The sequence below is a fragment of the Neophocaena asiaeorientalis genome, unplaced genomic scaffold, assembly GCF_003031525.2.
Source record: "Neophocaena asiaeorientalis asiaeorientalis breed wild unplaced genomic scaffold, Neophocaena_asiaeorientalis_V1.1 scaffold225, whole genome shotgun sequence".
Taxonomy (NCBI): Eukaryota; Metazoa; Chordata; class Mammalia; order Artiodactyla; family Phocoenidae; genus Neophocaena; species Neophocaena asiaeorientalis.
The window spans coordinates 5043644-5069101 of record NW_020172364.1 but is presented as its reverse complement, the minus strand read 5'-3'; the positions used below and the strand labels follow the sequence as shown (position 1 = coordinate 5069101).

Here is a 25458-nt window from a genome sequence, read left to right as displayed (position 1 = left end):
GCATCTTCTTTTACTGCCCCCTCACTCCCTCTGCCTCTGCCACCCTGCCATGAGCTGACTCTTCTTCCTGCCTGGAACAACTGGGTAGTGTGCCTTAGAGGCCATCAACTACCCACCAGGATACAGGACACAGCTTTCTGAGAGTGCCCTTAAAACTACCTTCAGCCCTACCCCTCACCAGCCACTGCCACCAGCAAACCAGACGGGCCTCAATCAAAGTTCCTGGCAGGTCTGCCTCTTCTGTGGATCAGATGAGCAGGCCCCGCTGATCCGCAGGGATTCTCAGTGGCCTGGTGAGCCAGAGTAGGGGTGTGGGGAGAAGCCGTATGTGAGGGCTTTGGCAAAGACCCCACCTGAGGAGGCAAGAGAATGGATTCAAATCCAAGTGCTGGCACTAACCTACTTTTTGGGACGTTGGTCTTCTTTGCCATAAAACCAGCATCTGGTATAAAAGTTTTGATGACTGAATGGATGGGATTGACCAGACCACTGATTTTTAAACCAGACCTGCCTATCGAAAATGAAGTCCTGGGCCCCAGCCCAGATCTCCATAATCAATCTCTGGGTTGGTTCCTGGGAACCTAAATTTGTAATGAACTCCCCAGACGATCTGGTGGGCTGCCAGGTTTGAGAACCACCGACATAGACAAGTGTCCAGGAATCTGGGTCTGGGTTCTTTGATGTCCCAGGTGGTTAGTCCTAAGGCTGGATGTGATCCCACCAGTAGAAGGAAACAAAACTTGGCCAACCATTGAGGGAATGGTTACTGCCTTATTTCAGACCTACCTATTAATCAGATTGTCGTATTCTGAAGCAAGGTCATCAAGAGGGGTCATCTGCACACCTGTGTCCTTTAAGAGACGACTTGGGAATTTTTTTTTTCTCTGCTTCCCTCTTAAGTCCCCTTTATTTCAGAGTAAACTTTTCAATTTGTATAAATTATTAAACTGAATAATGTGTTCCTCCTTCCTCCCTTGGCAGGGGAAGTTGTGGGTGCTAGCAGAGAGTGGGGGAAGCATTGGAAGTTGTAGAAAGTTTCTGCAAACTTTCCCACCCCAGTGTTCCCACCCCAGCCGCCACTCTGGCATCCAGGCAGAGCAGAATCAGGGCAGAATCCCCCTCCCCTCAGGCAGGGGCTGGGGGCCGCTCTTGCTGAGGATGTTTTCTGGTTGGGGCTCAAGGACAATCGTCATCTTCCCTTGTATGTCTTACCGTATATCTTCCCCTTCTTCAAGCAAGAGTAATGTGTCTGCTGATCGCTCATGACCTTCATGTACAGGAACTCTCTTCCCCAAATCCCCCTTTCCCACCCCAAGAAGATGCTTTCAGAGCTAAAAATGCAGCTACTTCCTGTTCTTTAGATGAGGACAGGAGCTGATCAGAGCAGAGGCTGAGGAGGGAGTCTTGGCTTCTGGGCTTTGCAGAGAACGAACCTACAGTGAAAGCTTTTTCTTAAAGGGCCATGATCTCCTTTAAGATGAGATGTTAATGAGGAAACGCTAAAGAGGCAACCCATTTTAAAAAGTGGAAAAGCATTGGCCTGGGAGTCAAGAGTCCTGGGTTCCAGTCCAGACTTTGCCTCTCACTAGTGTATGATGTTGGGCAAGTCCTTTCAACTCCTTGGGTTTCAGTTTTCATTATCTGTAAAATAGGCAAATCTGACAGTCATACAGGTTCCTGTAGAGCATAGGTTGCTTACAGCTCCACAGAATTAAGGCATGGCCAGGTTTTGGTCTAGTGGACTCCTTGAACAGAATTATATGGCAGGTTTCTTCCTTCTTTCGGTGTGTTTTGTCTCAGTTACAGGCCAGTGGCTGAGAAGGTAGGGATCTTCCTCTGCAGGCTCTTTATTTGTTGGGATTTGTTATTCCTTGGCAGTTTCACTAGGGCTGGAGGGGAGGGAGAGGTCAGAAGAGAATAGTGGGAGGGAGGCGGTTTATCATAGGAAGTGTTAAAGGAGATGACAACAGAAAATGTTACTGTCAAATCTCATCACAGGTCAGTCTTTCTCCTTGGAAAAGCAAGCCAAGAAAGAAGGTCAATCAAGATTAGCGTGGAATGAGTTCTATAAAACCATTGGCCGATTAGAAAGCAAGAAGTGGTCCTGGGAAAAGCACCAAGCTTGCAGTTGAATGACCTGGGTTTAAATTTAGGCTTTACACTTTCTAGTCTTATAAACCTTGGAAAGTTACCCAACCTCTCTGAGTCTCAGCTTCCTCACCTGTAAAAGTGGCGTAATAATACCTAGCTTGTCATGATGATGGATGTCAGAGTGCCTGGAACATAGTATAAGCTCAAACTTTAAATTTTCTCCTCACCTTTAATGCTACGTTATGTTGGGGCATACCAGCTGAATTACTGATTTTGAAGTTCTCAGGGTTAGCATTGCCACCTATCTGTACTATCACTGAGAAAGAGCAGAGATCCTGCCAAACTCCAGCCCAGCCTTTGCCCTAGCACATTAAACCTATACCATCAATTGTACCTACTGCCTCCTTTCCTAGACCTTTCAAATTCCAAGGATGGAGGCTGGATATTACTCATCTTTTCCCCAGTGCCTGAACCTGTGTAGTTAGTCCAAAAAAGGTTATTGGATAAATGAGAGGTACCTGGGCAATGGTTCTTTTTAGTTTTTATAATACCAGTAAGAATAGTGACAGGTATTTATATTTCATTTTGGCTTGCAGATAGTTTTACATATATTAACTTAACCTAACCCAAACCAGAAACCCATGAGCAAGGTTATACCCATTCCCCTCCATGTCCCTATTTCATAGTTGGGAAAAACAGAGGCCCAGAGAAGCAATAGGACTTATACAATTTATGTCCAGTGGTCGCATCAGAACCAAGTCCCTGATTCCTAGCCTAGCCCCAAGTGGCTAGTGTCCAACTAGAAAATTTATTTGAGGTCCTACTATGTGTTCTGCACAAGCCAGACACTCAGAAAACAGGAAGCATTTATGTTCCAGTCCAAGGAAAGGCTCCATACACACTTGGTTGAAATTCTGCTCCTCCTACGAGACCTACCTCAAGGGCCATCTCCTTCCTAGAGCCTATGGTGGCACCTCTGGGAGTGAGTCTGGCCTCCGAATTCCTAGAGCATTTAATTTGGGCTTCTGTCTTGACAGGACACTGATTATGGGTTGCCTTGTCTCGTAGGCACGCGTATCCTCATCGTATTTTTCTCCTGCCAGTACCTGGAAAATGGGGAGCATGTGTTCTTCATCTCTGTGTCCCCTTCAAAGCCTAACATCCTACCTGGCTCAGGTTGTTCTACAGAAATGTTTGTCGGAGGGCGGGGGGTGGGGGGGGAAGGAATCTTGCCTTTGGCCTGTGAGCACAGTGGGCAGTAGATTCTGGAGCTGGACAGGAGCAGACCCTCAGGGAAAAATCTTAAAAAAAAAAAAAATAGTCTTACAAAGAGTTCGATGCAAATATTTGTGAGACTGAGAATTTAGTTTCATGGAACCATTAGAAACTCATTTGATAAGTAAGATGTGCTGGCTGTCTTCAAATAAGTAATTCAAATATAGCCTGGAGGACTTACAGCTGAGAGTCGCTGTAGAGTAAGGGACTGACCATTGAACTAGAAGCTAGAAGACCCAGACCTCCCCACCACCAGCCATGTGATGTTAGTTGAATCATTGAATTTTTCCAACCCTCCATTTCAACCCTTGCAAAATGGAAACAATTATAATCTCTCTCCATCAGCATAGTCACCTTGTTTTGAGAGTTAAATGAGATCAGCCATGTAGAACACTTAGCAAATGCCTGGGACGTGGTGAGCGCTTGATCAATAGTAATCAGAAAAATTGTTAAGTGATCAGTGGAAAGTGATGAGTATTTAGTACGTGAGAAAAGGGCCAAATTGAGAATTTCACTCTCTTTACTTCTGCTTCAGTAATTTGGTCTGGATTGTCTTTAAATTACCTATGGTTCTAACAGCCCACAACTCTAGGGTTACTTGTTGGCACTGTGGTTAAGCGTGTTTGGCTGTTGATGCCAATGTGGAGGTTCCACCTGAGCGGCTATCCGGCGAAGCCAGGTGAGGGTAAGGGTGCCAAGCCTTGAAGCACCAAGGGCATGCATGGCACAAGCTAGATCAGTCCCCCCCGAGGCTAGGGAGCGAAGCCCTGGAAGCTCTGCCATTGTTTCTCTCCGGCCCCACCCTGGATGTGAATGTGGAGACTTCCTACACACGTTCTCAGACTCTTCTCTGAGGCTCGTGTATGCCCCCATCCAGCCTTCAGCCTTGAGCAGCCTTGAGGCTGTGTCACCCAGAGCTGGCTCCCTTACCCTCAGTGAGGTTTCTTAGTCAACCCCACGTGAACTGCATCCAGGGTGTCCTAGACAAGATTCTAAACAGAGAGGGCAAAATCTCCCCAGACTTTCACTAGGTAATAATTTTTGCAATTCCTGGTAAACAAAAACAGGGAGACCTTTAGTAGGATATACATTTTGAGTCAGTTTCCCAGCAGCAGTGACAGGCTTTCTGTCATTTATTCAACACACACCTTCGAAACACAGACCAAATGCCAGGCACCAGGGCACATTGATGAGCAAAACCAGATCTAGTGCCTGCAGCCATTAGGGAGTGCGGGAACCAGGCCTCAGTAAAACAATCCCACAGATAGGCATGTAGTTCAGATCTGTGATAAGTGCTAAGAGGGAGAGTCGCATGGCTACTCAGCACCCCAGCAAGGCCAGCCAGCCACTGCGTGGCTCACAGATAGGCTCGCTAGCCTGGAACTCAAACCACCTAGCAGGCACTCACACAGGCACCCTCCTGGCAAAAGCATACAGTCATCAAATCTGCCACCCAGATGCCAGGGTCTTACCTGGGAAGAGGAAAACCCTCCCACTTCAAAGTCAGTTGACACCACTACTTTGTGGGCACAGGTGGTTCAGCCTGCCTGTGCACTGTGCCCATGTGGATCTTCACTAATTGCATGGGTCTTACCCTGAATCCCAAAGCCAGATAAAGGGACGCCATCCGGCTGTCAGAGCTCCACCCTCCCGGGTGGTGAGCCAGAGCTCAGAGGAGACAATAGGATAATCATGAGTGCATGAGTTCACTGCTTCTCAGGGCTCGTCTCTCCTCACTTGTAGGAAACCATAGCAGAAAGTGGCCGGTTGGGTTCAGGAGCTGTCCAGGGTGGTATGTTCCCAATTTTCCCATTTGGTGGAGATCTGACCAGAAAGACAGTCGTAGTGAGCAATGGCCAGCCACTTACGGCTCATTCGGGTTGAAAAATAGAAATGTTCCTAAAAAGTGTGCATTTCACAGAGGCCTCTCTGGCCAAGGTCTCATCTAGGGGCTGAGATGGAGCAAGGCTAGCAACCCCTAAAGAGCCTGGCGGGCACTTGGGCGGTGTGCGCTGGGACGCCCCTCAGCGCTGGGAAGTAACCATGGCAACACACCAGTCATTCCTCTGCATCAGTGGCAGGCCTACAGAGAGACTCTGCTCTGCTTTTCACAGGAAATCACAGCTTTATCACTCAGTCCCTCAAGCACCCACGTTGGAATCAACATGCCCCAAACCCAGATGAGGCATTCTCTTCTCCCTCTTTACACACCCTCCCCCTTCTCCTAAAGCCCATTGCCCATCCCCACGTTCCCTGCCTTGTTGATGGCATCACCTGTTGCCCAAGGTAGAGACCCAGAGTGATGCATTTCCCGTCACAGCGGCTCATGGAACTCTCCTGTAATTATTTGCTCACATGGTGTCTCTCCCACCCAATGTGAGCTCCTTGGCTCCAGATATATCATAGTTCCTTCTACATCCCTGTGCCTGGCACGGCCTCTGAGACCTTGAAAGAGCTTATTAATATTGGTTGACCAAAAGCACCCAGGGTCAGGGGCACCTGGAGCGGTAAGATAGGGAACCGTGTTTGATGGGATGAAATTTGTGTGTGTGATGCTCGTGAGCAATGTTCCAGAGCTGCTGTGCCAGCATCAGCCTGTACAGGAGGCCAGGAGGTCTGCCTTCCATCCTCACTGGTCCCTTCTCCAAGCCCCTATGTGTTCCCAGCTGCCTCTACATCACACAGTCTCTCCGTACCTGTCAGGGTTGCCTGCTGGGCTCTGCGGGTTAGGCTAGGTGTGTTTTTGCAGCTTCCAAATCAGGGCCACACAACCTGATTCTCAGGTCTATGTAGTATTGAAATCCCAGACTCACTGGTCTCTTAGAAATTTAGAGATCCTTTTGTCCTCTAGATAAGGAGAGGGGGAACCAGCAAGGTGAAGTGGCTGGCCCTTGGCCAAACCCCGACTGAAACGCAGGTCTTTTAGTTCACACAGGCCAGCCCTCTGTCCACTAGAGCAGAGGTTGGCAAGCTTTTCCTGTAAAGGACCACATAGTAACTCTTGAAATAGTTAGGCTTTGTGGGCTATGCAATCTCGGCTACAACTGCTTACCTCCAACCCCTCAGCGTGAAAACGGCCATAGACCACACGCAAGCGAATGGCATGGCTGCGTCCTAGTCCCCCTTTATTTACACAAACAAGCAGCAGGCTGGGTTTGGCCCTCGAGCCGCGGTTTGCCCATCCCTGCACTAGAACCGCACGTGGTCCACAGCCACAGCAAGGGCATCACCTGAGATTGTCAGAATGTAGGCCAAACCTCCTGAAGCCCAATCTGCCTGTCAGCAAGATCCCCTGGTGATGAATGCTTACTCAAGTTTGAAAAGCACTGCACTGGTGGGCCTGGCTGCTCCCCCGAGGATGCCAAGAAGATACTTTATAGATTAGAAAAATGAGGCCTAGGGAGATTAATTGACCCATCCAAGGTCACACAAACTGGAGGACCTGGGACTAGAGCCCTAGTATTTCACACATGGAATTCTTTCTATACACACCAGACCACCCACCCCAGCCTCCCCATTTCTGCCTGTCCCTGACCCAACCCGCATTTACTAGAAGTTCAAGCGAAGTGATCCTTCATTCTTCCGCAGCTGACTTGTGAATCAGGAGGACTCTGCCTCCAGCTGAGTGCCCCCCCACACACCCCGCCAAGATTGGGAGGGGTGGGCGAGGCAGAATAGGGCCTCCGGAGGCTGTTCCACGTCCGCAGAGGGAAACTTGCTCATACAGGTTCAAGCTGGAGTTAAACTCCAACTGGATTCCTGCCTTAGGAGGTTTGTTGCTCAAAATAGAACCAAAGAACCAAGGACTTTCATTTTTCACATGCAGAAGAAACTTCTAGACTGGCTGTCTGGCAGGCCTAGACATCTTAGATTTTTCCCTCTTCTGCTTGCCCCATCTTGACCCACCACCAACTCCTGTTCCCCTGTAGCAACTTTAATATCTGGCACCTCCTAAGACCCAGCCCACAGCAAAACTCCATACTGGCCACACGCTCTGCACAGCCTGTGCTTCTTGATCTGTTTTTAAGTCGTGCAAGAAGTGCTTCATCTGCTTAATTAATCAATAAATATGTATTGGGCTGTTGTTTGCTGAGCACTTATTTATGGGCCAAGCTGTTGCCTATTTAATTATTTAATCTATTTTATGGCTGACGCTAATGGAGTTAAGTGACTGGCCAAAGAATACAGATGATACCCAGTAGAGCTGATTCAAACCTGCCTTCAAGTACCGAGTGCTCCAGGTGCTATAGAGGGTGCAAGCACCAGTGTGACATGGTTCCAACCTCCAGCAGATCTCAGTCTAATGTAAGAAATATACGTAGAACGATCGTGTTACCACTGGCATGATAGGCAAGCACCACGGAGTGGCAGAAACAGAGTACGGTTAGAGTGTGGGAAGTAAGAAAAGGAGGGGCTTTCCTTAGGGACTCAATCCCCTGCTGCCCAGCACTGTGCCAGGCACCTAGGAGGTGATCAATAAATATTTGATGTATGACTGAATGAATGAATGAATGAATGAACGAACGAGATAGAATGTGTGTGTGCCAGTACTTGAAGCCGGAAAGGATTGGAAAGGACAGAATGAGAGAAGAGGCACATGGACTAGAGCATTAGCACACAGAAATAGCAAAGGGGAAGACTGGAAACGTAGAGACCCTTGAGTAATGTGCCATGGAGTTTGTATATGATCCTTTGAATAATGGGAAGAGATGAAGGGTTTTAAGCCAAGAGCAATAGGATGAGAGAGCAGCATGCAGTTTGGATTCAAGGAAAAGGAAAGGAACTGGCAGCAAGGAGGCCAGTTAGGAGGCTGGTGCAGAACACAGGCTTACAACTCTGAGGCCTTGAATAGCAGTCAGTGGCACAAGAGGAAAAATGGACAAAAGCCAACAGGAAGTGGACAGACAAAGGGGACACTACCGTGTGGATGATGCCTCCTTCCCCGCAAACCACCCAACAGGGTCCCCGCTTCTTCTGCCCACAAGCTCAGCCCTCTCCTGTCTACCTCCACCCCAAAGCCCTCCCCATTACCAGTGGCTGCTGTTGGCAGAACGGATGCCTTAAGCAGGGCCCTGTGTCTTTTCCACCTCCAGCCTGCAGTCAGCACCCATCTCTTCCCATTTTCCGGACAATTCATCCAACACTTGTTAAGCACCTACTTGAATTTAGCACCATATGCTAGAAATATTTTGCATTCATCATCTCGTTTCAGTCCCCTACAGCACCCCTGAGAGACACTTTATAATTAGAAAAATGAAGCCCAGGGAGGTTAATTGACCTGTCCAAGGCCACACTAATTGGTGGATCTGGGACTAGGGCCAAGTCCAAGTATACCAAACCTGGCATTCTTTCCATTCACACAATACCCTCCCCCACCTCCCCATTTCTGGTTGATCTTGACTCAACAACCAGAAAGTCACAACTATCCTTTTGCTTTGCCTTTCTGGATATGTGCGTCCCTCTGAGCTGTGATTCATTTGGTGGGTGTAGCTCTCTGTAATGTACCTTATGTGTGTCATGCCTGAGACTCAGGCTTGAGTTGAACTGGAAGATCTCACCACTAATTGATTGATTCTATTATATACACTGTATGTGGAATTGAAGCTTCTTGAGCTCAGTGGGCAAAGTAATGCCAGATAATAAACCAACTAGTATTTCACCTTCAGGCCAAGAGAGTCGGCATTCCATTTAACAAGAAGTCTCCCCTGCGAGGAGCTGAGGATAGGCTCACCCCACTCCACGCCCCCTTCCCTGCACTGAGAGGTCCCACCACGCCAAGATGTTTGGTCTCTGCTTTGAGTCCTTTATTCAGAGCTTATTTTGGGGGTCAGACCGGCCTTGGTTTGAATTCCAGCTTTACCATATGCCAGCTTTGTGACATTAGGCAAGTTCCTCAACCTCTCTGAGCCTCAAGATTTTTTTTTTTTATGTTGGGATAATAGTGTCTATCCAACAGAGTTGACACAAAGATTAAAAACAATAAAGCTGACAAGGCTCTAGGCCTGGCCTGGAGTCTGTGTCCAGTAATAGTCATTCTCTTCATGTCCTCATTGGGACCACCAGGTCAGGATTCCTGTAGCTCCGCTGCCTCCCAAGCCTTATGCGATATTCTCACTCTTGATCTTTCTGAGAGGCATGATGATGATGTCAGACCCTCCCTTCAGAGCCATTTCAGGAGACCATTTCTTCCGGGGAAATTCCCCACCACACAACTCCACCAGCACGCTGCCCCTCCCCTTCTGAAGCACCTGGCCCTTAGGCATGGAGGGGATTAGGAGCCCCCCTCCCCCAATGTACCGAGCCTTCATCAGAGCCCTGCCAAACCCGGGAAGAGAAAGCCACACAGAATAGAGGCCCCACCGCACAAGCAGGCTTTCAGGAACCAGCCACAATGGCCATTGTGAGCACAAACTCACCCTTCCCCTTGCCTCAGTGTAGGGCTTCACAGAACGTTCTGTGTTCTGCACAGTGTGAGAAGCGGCAAGGCCTGCTGCCAACCTACTCTTGACCCAGCCGGCCAGGAAACCCAGCCTCCACCTTTGTTGGAAGAGCTCAAACCAAACTCAAGGATAGAATGCCCTCACCCCCGATCAAGGAAACATAGGCCCAGCGGAGGAAAGTGACTGGCCCAAGGTCATACAACTAGACAGCTAGATCAGAGGCAGAAACCCCGGCCCCTGCCCGCTGGGCCAACACATTTCCTCTCCCTTCCACCCTGCAGCCCCTCTCCTCCTCAGAAAGCAGTGGCTCTGGGCTGCTTTTCCTTTCCGTTTCCATCTGGCTCATCTGGAGTCCAAGACCACTCAGTACCCTCTGGCCACTTTTATGCCCTGATGGGGCTTTACAGACCCCTGGGAGTGGAAGATACCTGCAAACCAGTGTGACGAGGACGCAAAGGAAACGCCTGTCAGAAGGGGTGCCCAGCCGGACCAGGGATGTCAAAGCCATGCCTGTCTCCAGATCCTTCTCTGCATCCTCATTGCTCAGCCCAGGAACAAGGGAAAGCCACCAGGCCCATTGTGGGATTGTATCTCTCTCTCTCTCTCTCTCTCTCTCACACACACACACACACACACACACACAGGAACACAAAGGCAGGGAAAGGAAAGGAACTAAAGAACTCATAATGTGTGAGTGTATCTCTCTCTCTCTCTCTCTCTCTCTCTCTCTCTCTCACACACACACACACACACACACACAGGAACACAAAGGCAGGGAAAGGAAAGGAACTAAAGAACTCATTTCCAAGTAAAAGCTCTCCCTGTTTTAAAGGAAAAAAATTGAAATAGGGATGCTTCTCTTGCCAGGAGGGACAGTCACCCTAAAATCTCAAGGTCGTGGAATCTCTGCTCCTCTTTTCCTCAGTGTCCTTCTCCTCTTTTTTTTCCCTCCCCCCCCCCCATCTTCTCCTCTCCCTCCTCTCCTTCCTCCTGGACCACCTTCTCTGGATTACACTGATTACCATCTGCAGAAGGCCACGCACTTACTATGTAGCAAAGACAATTTCCTGAGGACCACCCTTTCTAAAGAAACATAAAATCACAATGACAGCCACTGTTTCTTGAGGGCCTTCTGTGTGCTCTCTGTGCAGGCTCTGGATGGCATCACTTCTAAACCTCATCGGCAACCCTGCCAGTGAGGTTACTAGACCTACATTTTCCTGATAAAAGACTCGGAGAGGCTAAGCGACTTCTCCCACAGTAATAGAAGTAGTGAGCGCCAAACAGTAGGCACTCCAACCTAAGTCTGTCCAAAGCCCGTGCTCTGTGCTTCACAGCTTGGCTCACAGTAGCACGCTCTTTACGCTGGGTTTACAGAACGCCAGGAAGTGAGCCCCCTGCCTGCTCCGTTTACCGGCAAGGAGCCCTCTGACTTTATGCTGTGTCTGAGTTAGGATGTCTAGGGGAAGCACTAGTCATAAATTACCCTTCCGATAAGCTATGATTGGGATACCTGAGGGCCTGGTGCTTTGAAAGGCCAGGTGGGAACATGGCAGGTAAGTTACAGCCTTCCTTCCTTACTCACCTTTTTGTGCCCAAGGAAGCCCCAAAGCCCCCTCCATCTCCATCTCCCCACCCCCCAGCCTGTTTTCAGGCCGCCATGCTTCTAAGCTGGCTTTGAAGCTCTCTAGCTGGGAGCAGCCTTTCATCTGCCCAGACCAGACCCAGTGGGAAGCTTAGGTGGGCTGATCAGCGCCCGGCTTTGTTGGGCTCTGGGTTCCTGAGCCGCCAAGGGCACGTGGCCCATCCCCATGGAAATCTGGAGGCAGGAGAGTAGCCCAAGGTGACGCCTACCACTGGCTTGGCAGGCCGAGTCTGCCAGCTACCACTCACCCGTCCAGAACATGGGGGCCGAACCTGGCCCACAGCAGGGCAGAGCGGGGTTGCATCCTTGCTTTCTGAGGCGAGTAAGAAGGTCCCACAGCCCCTCCCCATGCATGCCAGCTTCTCAGTAGCCCAGTGATAAAGGACGTTCCTAACTGCTGTTTACTGAGCACCTTCACATTCTTTATTTCTTTTGTCCTCAAAATAACCCATGATGTAGGTTTTCTTATTGTCCCTCTTATGGGCGGGGATGTTTGGTGGGGGAGGGGGGGGAATTTTGTTCATATTTTGAAGCCCTCATCCCCAGTACCCCAGAATGTGGTTGTAATTGGAGACAGACTGTAAAGAGGTGATTAAGTTTAAATGAGGCAGTTAGGGTGGGCCCTACTCCCATCTGATTGGTGTCCTTACAGGAAGAGGACATTTGGGCACAGAGAGAGGCACCGGAGGTGCGCGTGCACAGAGGAAGGGCTGTGTGAAGGGGCAGCCAGGCGTGGCCATCTGCAAACCCAGGAGAAGGGCTTCAGAAGAAGCCAACCCTGAAAGGTGCAAGATGTACCTTGACCTTGGCCTTCCAGCCTCCAGAACTGTGAAGGAATAGATTTGTGTTGGTTAAGCCACCCAGCCTGTGGGATTTGTTATGGCAGCCCTAGCGAACTAACAGACTCAGAGAAAACAAATGCCCTGCCCTGTATGGACACAGCCATTGAGCTGTTAGCCCCAAACTCAAGAACTTGTGCAGAGTTTCTGAGCTTTTTCCTTTATCCCTGTGATGCCATATTTGTCTGTCCGAGGCCACGTATGAAGTAGTGACAAATTTTTGCGTTTCGAATTAATCAGACACATACCCCTGTCAGTCAAAGTTTCAGAGCAGCATTAGCTGACTGGTGTTACCTGCTGAACTGATAGGCTTCTGGCCCAAAGTAAGCACAGACACCTAACACCTCAGTCCATCTGTGCTGCTGTAACCCAGGTAAAGAGGCAGAGCCCACGGGGTTTATTATGTCACACAGCTGCTCTAGGGTATGGGGTGGCCTTCCTCACTGCTGGGATGGGATGGCTCAGAAGCCTTCTGGTGCCATCACATAGTCAGGGTTTCAGCACCTCCACTGAGGGTTGCTTGATTCCGGGGGTAGCCCATTGCAGCCCTCATACCTGAACCCTGGAGCACAGATAGAATGGGAAGCAGGGTGGGAGTGAGATTGAGGGTAGCAAAGCACGCAGCTAGGCTAAGGATCTCCCACGCTTCTCCAGGGCACCGCAAGTGAGGAGCCCAAATCATGACACCCACATCATATCCCTTACATCTTAAAGGACTGAATGTTCATTAATGTGAACTAGCAGCCAAAATGAGTATGAACATAAAAATTATGCATTAAAAAGAGAGGTGAAAACCAGACTGGGTCATCATTATCTGTTATATGCAGATTACATAAGTTAATTCATGGAAAACCTGTTACCCAGTTTAATCTAGGCAAGTTGATATCATTATTATTAATCATTATATTTTTCCTCTTTCAGGCTAAACCTGTCAAGGTCTTTGGCACTAAAGCATGTATCTTATTCAATTTACTCAACAAACATTTATTGGGAGCCTTCTATATGCCAAGGGCTGGGCTAGTTGCTAATGATTCAAAGAGAAACAAAACAAGAACACATCCCTGCCTTCAACTCTCAGTGGGGTTGGGGGAGTGATGCGTCCAGAAACAGTTGTCGTTGGGTGAGGTCCACTGAGCAGAGGAGAAGGAAAAAGCACACTGCCTGGAGTGTCCCGGGAGGGTAAACAGGAGTTCTCCAGGCAGAGGGATACCTGTGCTGGGAACAGGGCCAGATAGCGAATGACCTTGGATGCCTCCCTAAGAACTGAGATATTGTCCTTGGGCTTCCAGAGGGTTTAAACAGGGAAGATGTGCCCCTTAAATAGGAGTGCTCTGCCAGCCTTTACCTATTGGCATTGAGCTCCACCCCCTCCTCCAGACTGTGGGAAGGTCTAAAGAAATAAAAGCAAAATGGGGCTGAGATCAAAGAAGTGGGAAAAGGAACAGAGTCAGGGAAGAGTTTAAAGGAAGAAAAACAGCTGGGGCAGGATGCCCACTTCATCTAAAGCTCACCTGGATTTACGGCCTTTGTGTGAAACCACGAGGAACACTGAAGATTGTTAAAGATGTTTTAACCTGAATATCATGGGCTGGACTCTTGTACACAGCTCTAAGAAGGTAGACAGACAGATAGACTGTTGGGAGTTGCCAGGGTGAATGTGGCAGAAAAGGAAAGCAAACCTAATATGTTTTTGGAGCCTGCTCTGTGCCAGACACTTTCACATACACCTCTGCCATTTAATCTCATAACCACACTTTGAGGTCGGTATTATTATTCCTAACGTCTCCTTTTCAAGTGAAGAAGCTCTGGATCAAAGCAGTCAGGAAGTAACTTGTTTATGTTCTTCTTCACTCCAACTCCTGCATATGTTTTGGGCAGTTTTATTGCCTAAGGCTCAAGTTCTCCAACTTGATTCTGAGTGTGCCTCAGAATCTTCCAGAGGGCTTGTTAGAACACAGATGGCCAGGCCCAACCCCCTGTGTTTCTGATTCAGTTGATCTGGGTGAGGCCTGAGGATTTCCGTTTCTAACAAGTTTCCAGGTGATGCTGATACCACACTCTGAGAACCACTGGCCTATGGGGGTGATCTACCCAATAACCTAGCCCAGTGGTTCCCAAACTGTCTGCATTTTGGAATCACCTGGGGAATCTTGAAATCAGCTAGGCGAATACCGATGCCTAGCTCCCAGGCCTAGGCATTCTTTTTTCTTTAATTGAAGTGTTGTTGATTTACTGATTCTGTTATACATCATATATATATTCTTTTTCAGGTTCTTTTCCATTATAGGTTATTACAAGATATTGAATACAGTTCCCTGTGCTATACCGTAGGAGGCCCACACATTCTGATTTAACTGGTATGGGGACAACCTGGGTTTTTTTTTTTTTTTACCCCCCCGCCCCAGGTAATTCTAACCTGCAGCAAAGTTGAGGAACCGCTGACCTAGCCGCACTTCTCCTTGATTCTGATCCCTATCACCACCCTCTCCTTCAGCTGCCCACCACTTGGGCCACAGGTAGAACTTGTCATCCTAGCGCCACTCACAACACATCCTCCCAAACCTTTCTCCTACCGTCTCAGAACACCTGCTCCTGGAACTCATCAAGTCTCTCACTTGGCTTCTCCCTTTTCACCTAGTCCATCAACTCCTTCCCTGTTCAACCTAGATCCTGTGGTACAGTAATTACTGCAACCATCTCTTGCCTACAGCAACACATCAACCAGTCTGTTCTTTCTTTGACCATATATGTCTACCTGGGAAAGTTTGAGGAGGAGTATCTAAATCAAACTGCAGGCATGGAAGTCCAGGGAGGCTTCTTGAAGTTGACAGTGCTTGAGCTGGGTTTTGATGAGCAAGTAAAAGTGGAAGAGAGCATTTCAAGCAGGGGTACGGCATGGGTAGAGGCATAAAAGAGAGAAACAGTAGGGTTTATTGGGGAGCTAAGTGTTGTTGTATATGTGTGGAGCAGGAACTTAGCCCTACGATGTCAGGAAATAACAGTACAGAGGCAGCCTCTTGTCAGATGGGGGTGGGTCTTGGGCATCATCAAGCCAGGGAACTTACATCTTTCCAAGTATGAACAGCAGTTGATAGGTTTTTTAAATGACTTTTAAATTATAACAGTGATATACATTTATAGAACATGCAAAACACTTAGAAAAACATAAAGTAGAAAATAATAATCACTTTTAATCTAATTACCCAGAACTCACAACTCTTAAGATTTTAGGGGAATTTGTTCTTTTCTTCCATGCATGTTCTCATATAGTTGAGAACATGCTATGCAAGTAAGTTTATATCCTGCCTTCACACTTGAAGTTATAACATATACATATTTAACGTTTTGGAAATCTGTAAACATTTTAATAGCAGTGTAAAATTCTATAGTTTGATACCATATAATTTATTCTCATATAGGTAGAAATGGGGGAGGGGGAAGTTTCACTGCAATAAATGACGCCACAATATTCATATTTGTATGAACTTAGATTTTTTCAGTGGTTTCTTGTGATCAGTATCAAGAAAGAAATGAATCAACAGTGTGAAAGTTTTAGACATTTATTACCAAACTTCTAAAAACTTTTCTGCCAGTTTACACTCTGATCATAGGTATGAAAGCATGCACATTTCATCTTCCCTTCCCAGTGCCTGGTGTCATGGTTGGTGCCACTGAAGGGTTTTTGCTGTGGAGGTGACCTGAGCAGATGTGCATTTATAAAATCCCATACTGGAGGCTGAATCAAGTGTACCAGATTGGAACTGCTATCGCTGTCCTTGCTGTTCTGCCTTTGCTTCCACATTCTCCTGTTCCCATGTTCCAATTCTTCCTCTTTTTTCTTTCTTGGAGGAAGTGTTTGCTGCACACAGAGCACTGCACAAGACTTTGTTGCCAGGAGCAGTGCTGAAAGACCTAGCTCTGTGGTTGCAACAAGTTGGTGCCCAGCCCAGAGACCCTCTTTTTATAGTTCTATAAAAAAAAAAAAAATCTCTAGATAGTAATTCTCATTAGGGAGAGATACTTTTTATATTTTCCAATGACATTGCCAAGTGAGTTTATTGATAAATTAATTTCCGTGTGCATCCAGTGACTATCCAGTCCTACACACAATCATCCCTGTCCCTGGAATGTCCTTCCTCTTTCTCCTTCTTAACCCAGCAAATTACCTTGGCATTCATCCTTCAAGACCTTCCTTAAATGTCTGTGACACTTCCTTCCATACCTTGCCCAGTCATAATCAGTTACTCAGGCCTCCTTGTTCCTATAGTTCACTGACATTTTCTACACCTAACGCTTTTCCTCCCTCTTGGCCAAGAGTCCTTCAAGAGTTGAACATTTTGCATTCCCACTTCTTAACATACTGTCTGGCACTTGGTTGCCATCAGTAACTGTTGAATGATTGAGTGGATTAATGAGTACCTGTTTTGCTAAGGTACATGGACATTCCATCTTAAACACAAACAAATTGAAGAATGTAGAGACAATATGGAGATGATATGAATTGCCAAACCACACTCTGAGTCATTGGTACCTAAGGTAAAGCAGACACGTGGTATATCAGGTGTCCTGATCCTGGATTCTAAGTTCTGAACGTTAAATGTTCTGTGTGCCTGCACATCAACTTGTGCTCTGTTCTGTTTCATTTTAACTCCAGATTTAGTTTCTGCATAAGGATCTGTGTGCTAGAGGAAGTACAGGGAATTGAGTGATACCAGAATTTCCCAAAATGTGTTCCAAAGAAAACTACCAGGGATACCTATGAAACTGTTTCTAGGTATCACACAAAAGAAGAGTCTCATGGTCCAATAAGTTTGGGAAACAAAGTTGAATATATTTCTTTACTGCAGAACTTCCTGGTAGGCATTTTAGGAAGTTGAAAGATCAGTTAGGCAATGGTAGAGAAACAGAACAGCCAGCAAGTCTTCCTTCGGTAGTAAACAGGAGTCATCCTAGCCTCTTCACGCTGGGGAAGATTCAGAGTACAAATTCAAAGGCCGAATAGTGAAACATAGAAGATCATAGCCCCTCCCCTTGCACTTCTGCACTTATCTCCCAAGTCCCACATTTGTGTAAACCCCTGCTCCTACCCACCCCCCATACTGATGAGATCAGCCTGCATTATGTCTCTTCTAGAGCCAGGAAGCAAGGTAATGTGTGGGAAGTAATAGCTGCAAGGTAATGTGTGGGAAGTGATAACAACTTTTCGCTGTTAAAGCCATTCAACAGGAAAATTTGTTAAAAGACCAAGACACTGTAAAAGCTGAAACACTTGAATCTATTAAGTCCCCTGCTTCTTAGAACATTTTGTTACCAGGGAATGTTTCAAGGAGGGAAAACACTGAACTATCACAGCACTGTCAGATACCAAAGCCTGGTACAGAGAGCAACATTTTACAAGACATCTGTCTCTGCCAACAGAGAAACTTCTAAAAAGTTCTACCTCTCTTTTCTCCTCCTTTCTCCCTTCTCCTTTCTCCTACCCCAGTATGACTCCCCCACTCTCCTCACCCCTAAACACAACCTACACGTCTTTCCTCCCTCCCTTTTGCTCCCTCCCTCCTCCCTCCCTTTCCCTCCCCTCCCTCCTCCCTCCCTTTCCCTCCCTCCCTCCTCCTCCCTCCTCATTTTTCTCCTCCTCCTCCTCCTTCTTCTTCTCTCTCTCATTCACAACCCATATTGATTTCACAGACACTGTAAAATGACACATTAAGCTAAAACTATCCAATGGTTATTCAACACACTTTAGTAAGAAGGGAACTAATTAAGTGACTAGAGGTTTAGACATTTGTTGTTTACTGGATCTAAGCTCCTTAAGAGAGCCTGGAGCATTCTCCTAAACAAACTTTGCCTATTCATGGCTTCTTTTTCCAAATCCAAATGAGATGGAGGGTTTAAGGAGACAGTATCTTTTCACAGTTGTGAAAAAAGGAGTACCAGAGAAGGAGAATGGGGGTGTCAATGGGTGTAGAGGGGAAAACCATGGGTGTAGAGAGACTAATGCAGTTTTTGTATCTGTTGGCAGCTGATGTCCATTAGTGATCATTAGGTTAGACTTCAGTGACGTTTACACATTTGTGGTCAGCCCAATAGTTTAACTGTCTTCATTAGAAGTATATCCGTCAAGAGGGAGGAGATATGGGAATGTATGTTTATGTACAGCTGATTCTCTTTGTTATACAGCAGAAACTAACACACCATTGTAAAGCAATTCTACTCTAATAAAGGTGTTAAAAAAAAAAAGAAGTATATCCATCAAGAGACTTTTTTAAACAACAGTCTAACAAAAAAGTAAAGACACAATGCTTGGTGTCAGTTTATTTATCTCTTGTAAAAATAAAATACAGTGTGTGTATGTGAAAAAAAGTAAAGACAAACCCAAATATCTCCTTGCCAATCTTAATAAACACTATCGTACTTTATCAGGAGGCACCTTAGAAGACCGAAGCCATCTGTCAAATAAGCAGAAACATAACGATTTTCTAGAACAATTTTCTAGTTCATGAATATTAATAGGATGTTAGCGATTAGCCACAACCTATGAGAGAATTTCCCCTGCCTTAGTAGGCAAAGAAGGAATGGAAGCTTTTAAAGAGTCTGCCTTTTTATTTGCTTCTGTTTTGAATAAATAAAAGTTGTGTTGTAAAAATGAGTCTTTGGGCGCACCATCAAACCTTAATGGTGCCATTGCTTTCCCCAGAAATTCGACAGGCACAATCCAAGCCCCAGGAACTTTGAAAAAAAGGACCTCTTCTAGGTGCTGAATCAGAAGCGACTGCCACTGTGGGAAGCCATCAATCCTGTGTGACTCTGAGCCCGAGACTCGTATTTTCTATCCCTCTTTTTGTACTGTGGGCCCAGTATAATCTGGTGTAGGTGAAATATTCTTTTCCTTGGCTCAGATTAAGCATCTGGTGTCCTGAAAGAGGTCACTGACTTCCCCAAGGATGTCCAAGGAGGTTGGCTCACCACTGGCTTACCGCAGGCCAAATTTGAAGTTAATTAAGCATCAGTCATCGTCAGTAGGGCCAAAATGTTATTCAGACATTCAGGGAAGAGAAACCTGATCCAGCTCTGGATAAGCACCTTCATCAGCATTCCTTCCTATCCTAATCCCAAACCAATGTGTCTTTAGCTGCACTGGGAGATTGTATTTCAGAAATAGCTGGTTCATCCTTTATGTTACGCTCCATTTGAAGAGGCTTCTGGGTATGTCAGCCTATTCATTGGATGCATGTTAACCTTCTGAAGCAAAACCTTTTTTTTTTTTTTTACTAGAACTGGGTTTCTGTTTATGAAAAGTACATTTGTTGACTTCTGGGGAAATTCCCTATTCAGAATGAGGATGAAAATGCTGTTTGGTAGGAGATGAAGGGATATTGAGAGTTCTGGGTTGGCCATCTAGGGACCAGACCTTCTGGCCCAAACCAGACTGGGAAACAGAGAGATGTGTGTGCACTGCTTTTGCTTGTCTCACTCTACAGACCTCAGTGACCAGCTTCTTGAAGTGGTGGGGCTAGAGGGAGCCATGGAAATGGGGCAGATCTACACTGGCCTGAAGAGTGCAGGCAGGAGGCTGGCCCAGTGCTCCTCTGTCTCCATCAGGTATGCTTCCTCATCACCCAGCAGCCCCCCAGTCTCCCCACCTCCCTGAATATTCTTACAGATAACAACTAGGAAGCCATCTTTAGATTTCAGTGCAGAGAGAGTGGGGTGGGGCAGAAGCTTGATAACATTTATGAAGAATGTCTTTGGAGACCACTTCCCCAACAAGGTATAACGCAAACATCCAGGACATCAACTAAAGGGTCCCACCACAACCAGTTTGCTATTCTCTTAGAATGAATTTGTGAGATTCTCTAAATAGGATTGTCATATTATGAGGTCCAGAGAACCAGAGATCCAACTCCTTGCCTTCTTTATCTTTACAAATTGAACAGTTCAATGCATGCCAGAGGGCACACTTTGACAAAAACCAGGCTCTGTGCTCCACTCTGCTCTTTCTTGGATAATGGTCTTAGAAATACTTTTACTAGAGTTAGCAATCCCATATACCTTTGTAGAGTTAAACCATCAACCTCAGCAAACCCGTCATAACTGACTAAGAGGATGACAGTTCTTTAGAGTATGGATCACATAGGTCAGCCACTGCAGGTTCCTGAATAGATGGGGTCTAATGGAGGGGATCTTCTGATTTTGGTTGCTTCTGTTTAATAAATGCAACTCGTCACAGATTTTTGTCCACCTGATTATTTCAGGAGTCCTTATTCCTTTCCATTTCCCATTTAATTTCTATAGATCAAATCTATTCATGTGTCTTGGGGATCTCCTGGAGGGGACCACCACATGCAGGTTTCCCAAAGTTATTTAAACACAGAACACTTTTATCCCTTAACCTCTTGGGTGAATGTCCTCAGAGCACATTCAGAGAAACGCTGTTCTTGGTGCCACCCTGCATCCTTCAGAAAGGTCCTCAGAGCTGGTTCCCTGATCTATCCCACTAACCCCCTTTCTTCATTCCCTCTCTGTGTCTCCTGTCTTTTCAATTATTCCCCAGATCTTTGCTTCTCTTCTTCATTGGGCTGTTGTGCTGGGGCCCCTGTTTTCCAGGTTAACCTCTGTAGTTCCTTCTCTGTCCTTTCCCCATGACTCTAACACTGAGTAGGTCCAGTCCATTAGCACATCTAAGCCATAACATATGTAGACCAGAGAATTTGGTCTCTGAAGAATTTTTTTAAGACATGTATAAGAGATAGGATATTTTCTGTTTCCAGATAGAAATATAGGGGGTGAGTCAGAAGCCCTAGCCTCCAGGGCATTCCCCAGATACTCTCCTCACTCCCCAAAACCAAAATGCCACTCTCTCTCTCTCCTCTTCTTTGTTTTATTATTAGGTTTATTGGTTCTTATTATTAAATATCCTCAGAGTCAGTCGGAGAATCATCTACATCAAAACACAGCCTGAAAAAAAAAAAAAGAAACGCAGCCTGCCTCCCTCATTTTATAATTTCAGAAGCAGGGCAGATGCCAAACCCAGGTGAAGGCTTTCTGGCCACTGGGTGGCAACTGTTCCCTGCTCGCCCAGACCAGAGGCCTCCAAAAGGACCTGCCTTTTCTCCTTCATCTCTCTCCTTTAATAATCCGTATGCCAAAGAAGCCTTGACCCAAGCAAGAAAGCAATGCTTTCTCCTCTCTCCTCTGCCTACCCATGGGGATCACATTCCCAATGACCCCTTTTCCCAGCTAAGCCAGGTCCACAGTCCATGCAACCGCAGCGTCTGCTGTTGTTCAGGAGATAAAAGAGGGGATGCTTTAGGACTGGGGGCAAGGCAAGACACACTCAGACCTGAGCTGTACCTCGTTTAAGTGGGAGACATTACCTCACTGACGTGATGCAACTGCTCACTCAGCATTGAAACCAGGCCTTTCCCCATTTCATAACCTTTCCCATTTCATAACCTTTCCCATTTCATAGTGGCGTTTTGGCACCATGGACAGGCCCTCTGGCTGATCGTTTGACTAAGGGTCCAGTCAGCTGTGGTGCTGCCATACTTGTTGGCCACTGTTTCCCAGACTCCTCTGGACTTCACTGCTCACCCAGGGCCATGTTTCTCAAAGTAGGGTCTGGGGGTCAAAGCAACAGAATCATCCGTAGTGCTTATTAAAACACAGACCTCTGGGCCTGGCCCATACCTGTCAAGTCGGGACCCCTGACGTGGGCTCAGAAATCTGTTTTCAGCAAGCCCCCCCCCCCGCCAGGAGAGTCTTCAGAACCACTCCTAGGTGGGCAGGGCAGGTCTTCTCACTTCTGTTTCCCTGGTGGGGGCAACCCTCATCCTTAGACTCCAAGAAGCTCACTGTGCTCTCTGTTCTCGGGGCTCCAGGACGAACAAGCTGCTGCCAATGCAAGTGGACGGAGAGCCCTGGATGCAGCCACCTTGCACGGTAAGTTTTGCCAATCTTTGAGATGAGGGTGAGAAGCTTTATTTTGGGCCCCTTTGGGGCACTGACTTAATATGAAACTCTGAATCTCAGAGTTACAGGAGCTTTGGGAGATCACCTAGTGCAGCTTCTCTTCCACTTTATTCATCCATCCATTCATTTACCTGCCAAGCTTTTATTGAATATGTGCTATGTGCCAGATACTGGGAGACACCAGTTCCCAAACCAAAGGAGACATAGACCTGTCTCCAAAGAGCTTATGATTCTAGATGGTGAATTCTGAGGCTTCATCTACAGGATCCTTGAGAGCCTCAGCTTGAATCACTCAGTGGCAAGGAACTTACCACCCCAAAAGGAAGACTGTTCCACTGATGAACAAGCCTAATCACTAGAAAGTGCTTCTTTATATAGCAGCCAAATATGCACACTTACGCCGAACTTCCAGCTAGTTGCTGTGACCACCGGGGCTCCTGGGGGAGAATTCCCACAGTGCATAGACACGCTGCACCCCAGGTGCACCCGCAGCCCCAAGGACCCACCTGAAAGCTCCCCTGAAAGGGTAACCACACACGGGTTATCTGTTGTTTATGGCATTTCTGTGACCCATATTTCCCAGCATCTAGCACTGTGCCTGGTTTCTTTGTAATAGATGCACAATTATTAATATTTGTTTAGCAATGGATAAAGGATTGAACAAACAAAAATCAAGAGAAAAACCCCAGTCCCTGATTTACCGTACCTTTGTTAGCAGTTTGTTCTCAGAAACCCAGCTAGAAACTCCATGGCAAAGAGAAACCACTGTCCTGGTGTTCAGGGCCCAGGGTGTTCGCTGGGATACTACATTAGTAACATCCTCAATACTATCGTGAGGGTGCAAATCTCAAGACAGAAGTTGTGTTTCTGAGCTTCCTCACTCTAGTGGAGTATTCAGATACCTCAATAACCTGTATTTGGAGCCCTTCAGAACATCAAGTTGTCTTCTAGAAAAGAGGTTTTCATAAGACAGTTACTAGGTCTGAATTGTAGGTTTATTTCTATAATTCTTTGTTCCATATAACTTCTACAAATTGTAAAACTAGTCCCTAGAGACAGAGACTTTAGAAATGTCATCTTTCATAAAGGTTATAAAAAGTAGGAGTTTTTCTGCAAAATCTTACCTCAATCTTTTGGTTTCTATGAAGTCTAAGAAAAGGATGAGAACATACTACAGCAAAACCTAATATCTTACCACCTTGTTAGAGTTGGGAAGGATGGAGGGAATTTGTACTACTTATAATTTTGAGGGAGCTGAATTAAGAAACATCTATCCAATGGGCTTCCCTGGTGGCGCAGTGGTTGAGAGTCCGCCTGCCGATGCAGGGGACACGGGTTCGTGCCCCGGTCCGGGAAGATCCCACATGCCACGGAGCGGCTAGGCCCGTGAGCCATGGCCGCTGAGCCTGCTTGTCTGGACCCTGTTCTCCGCAACGGGAGAGGCCACAACAGTGAGAGGTCAGCGTACCACAAAAAAAGAGAAACATCTATCCAAGCTCCTCCTGTCTCCTAAAAGAAAGAAAAAAAAAGCTGGAAGAAAGCAAACCCTCGGCCACCTAGCTCAGTAGTATCTGGAAACTGGACTGCTTTCCTCCAGATCCAAACACTGATTTTAAAATAGCCAGATACTCCTCCTATCCCCACTCTCTCTCCACACCACCTTTTAGAGATTACAACTCACGATGGAAAAAAAACTGTGACCCAATGATTTTTATGGTGTTCAGTCTGTGGAAGGTATGTTAGTCAGCTCAGGCTGCCCTAACAAAATACCACAGACTGAGTGGCTTAAACAACATACTCTTTCATAGTTCTGGAGGCTGGAAGTCCAAGATGAAGGTGTCGGCAGGGTTGCTTTCTGGTGAGGCCTTTCTTCCTGACTTGCAGACAATGGCCTTCTCACCTTGTCCTCACATGGCCTTTTCACTGTGTGCATTCACTCCTGATGTCTCTTCCTATTATATGGACACTGGTCCTATTGGATTCAGGCCCCCACCCTTATGACTCCATTTAACCTTAATTACCTCCTTAAAGGCCATATTTCCAAATGCCCTCACGTTGGAGGTTAGGGCTTCAACCCCTGAATTTTGGGGTGTGGAGGTGGGAACACAATTTGGTCTGCAGCAGAAGGTAACAGAAAATCATTCTTAAACTTGAAAGAGTTAAAAGCACCCTTTTTGAATCATTTTCCTGAAGGCACATACTATGAAGTGATTCCAGATTGAAGGCTTAATGATGGGACAGCACAGCAACAAAAGAACTTTTGATAAAAATTAAAATCAGTTAAATTAGAATAAAGTAAAAAAACTGTTAAATATGGTTATGCAACTGAATGCAAATGGCAAAAATCATTCTTTGAAAGAGAAGATATATAATGTAAACATTCATAACTTGGATCCCAAACCTAAAATTATGTTCACCAAGGCTGAAAGCATGTGGGAGACATTGTTGAAAGAATAGTAAAAATGTTAAATTTTTCATTGTCTCTCTTCACTTTAATAATTACAGGATGTAAATCTGAAGAAAATTTTAATAACTAGATAATTACTAGTGACACTAAAAACAGGGTGCACACCTTTCAAATCTGGGAGAATTTAAAGTTAATGAACCCTGTCAGTGTAGCACAAGACAGAAAGTGAAAAACAAGCAAACATTTAAAATTTTTTTGATTAAGATAAAAGAGATTAAGACTAAATATATCAATAATGACAAAAAATATAAATGTGCTAAAGTCCCCTGTTAAAAGTATAAGACTCTCATATTGGGTTAAAAATTAAAATCCAATGATATACTTCTTATAAAGAGATACATCTAAAACAGAAAGACATATATATATCTTTTTATCTTATCCTTAACAAGCATAGAGAAATTAAAAGTAAGAAGTGATAGTTTGGGGCAAACTGACCTTCCAACATGCCAAAAGCATAAAGTGGAATAAAGAATGTCACTTTTTATTTAATATAAAGTACTCTCAATTTTGAGATATAATGGTCATAAAATTTTAGTTGTTTAATAACAGAATCAAAATATATACTGTGAAACTCAGTATAGATGTATATTCTGAGAAAAATACATATATAAAAAATTGACAGGGCTTCCCTGGTGGCACAGTGGTTGAGAGTCCGCCTGCCGATGCAGGGGACATGGGTTCATGCCCCGGTCCAGGAGGATCCCACATGCCATGGAGCGGCTGGGCCCG

The 25458-nt window shown here is 46.1% G+C and overlaps 1 protein-coding gene across 15 annotated transcripts in view; it reads left to right on the top strand.

The window, feature by feature from the left end:
- The window catches only part of DGKG (diacylglycerol kinase gamma), a 230942-nt gene that overhangs the window by 184637 nt on the left and 20847 nt on the right, over positions 1 to 25458 (top strand). For 13 of the 15 annotated variants that reach the window (XR_003006270.1, XM_024767827.1, XM_024767898.1 and 10 more), the window contains 2 exons: positions 19772 to 19892; positions 22172 to 22232. Coding sequence is in view for 14 of the 15 variants with exons in the window: in XM_024767827.1 (XP_024623595.1) it covers positions 19772 to 19892; positions 22172 to 22232 (182 nt within the window). In the remaining variant the exon portion in view is untranslated. Of the gene's footprint in view, positions 1 to 1998; positions 3121 to 3159; positions 10410 to 19771; positions 19893 to 22171; positions 22233 to 25458 lie in introns of those variants that run through there. The other 2 variants (XM_024767839.1, XM_024767852.1) reach the window with 2 other exon arrangements.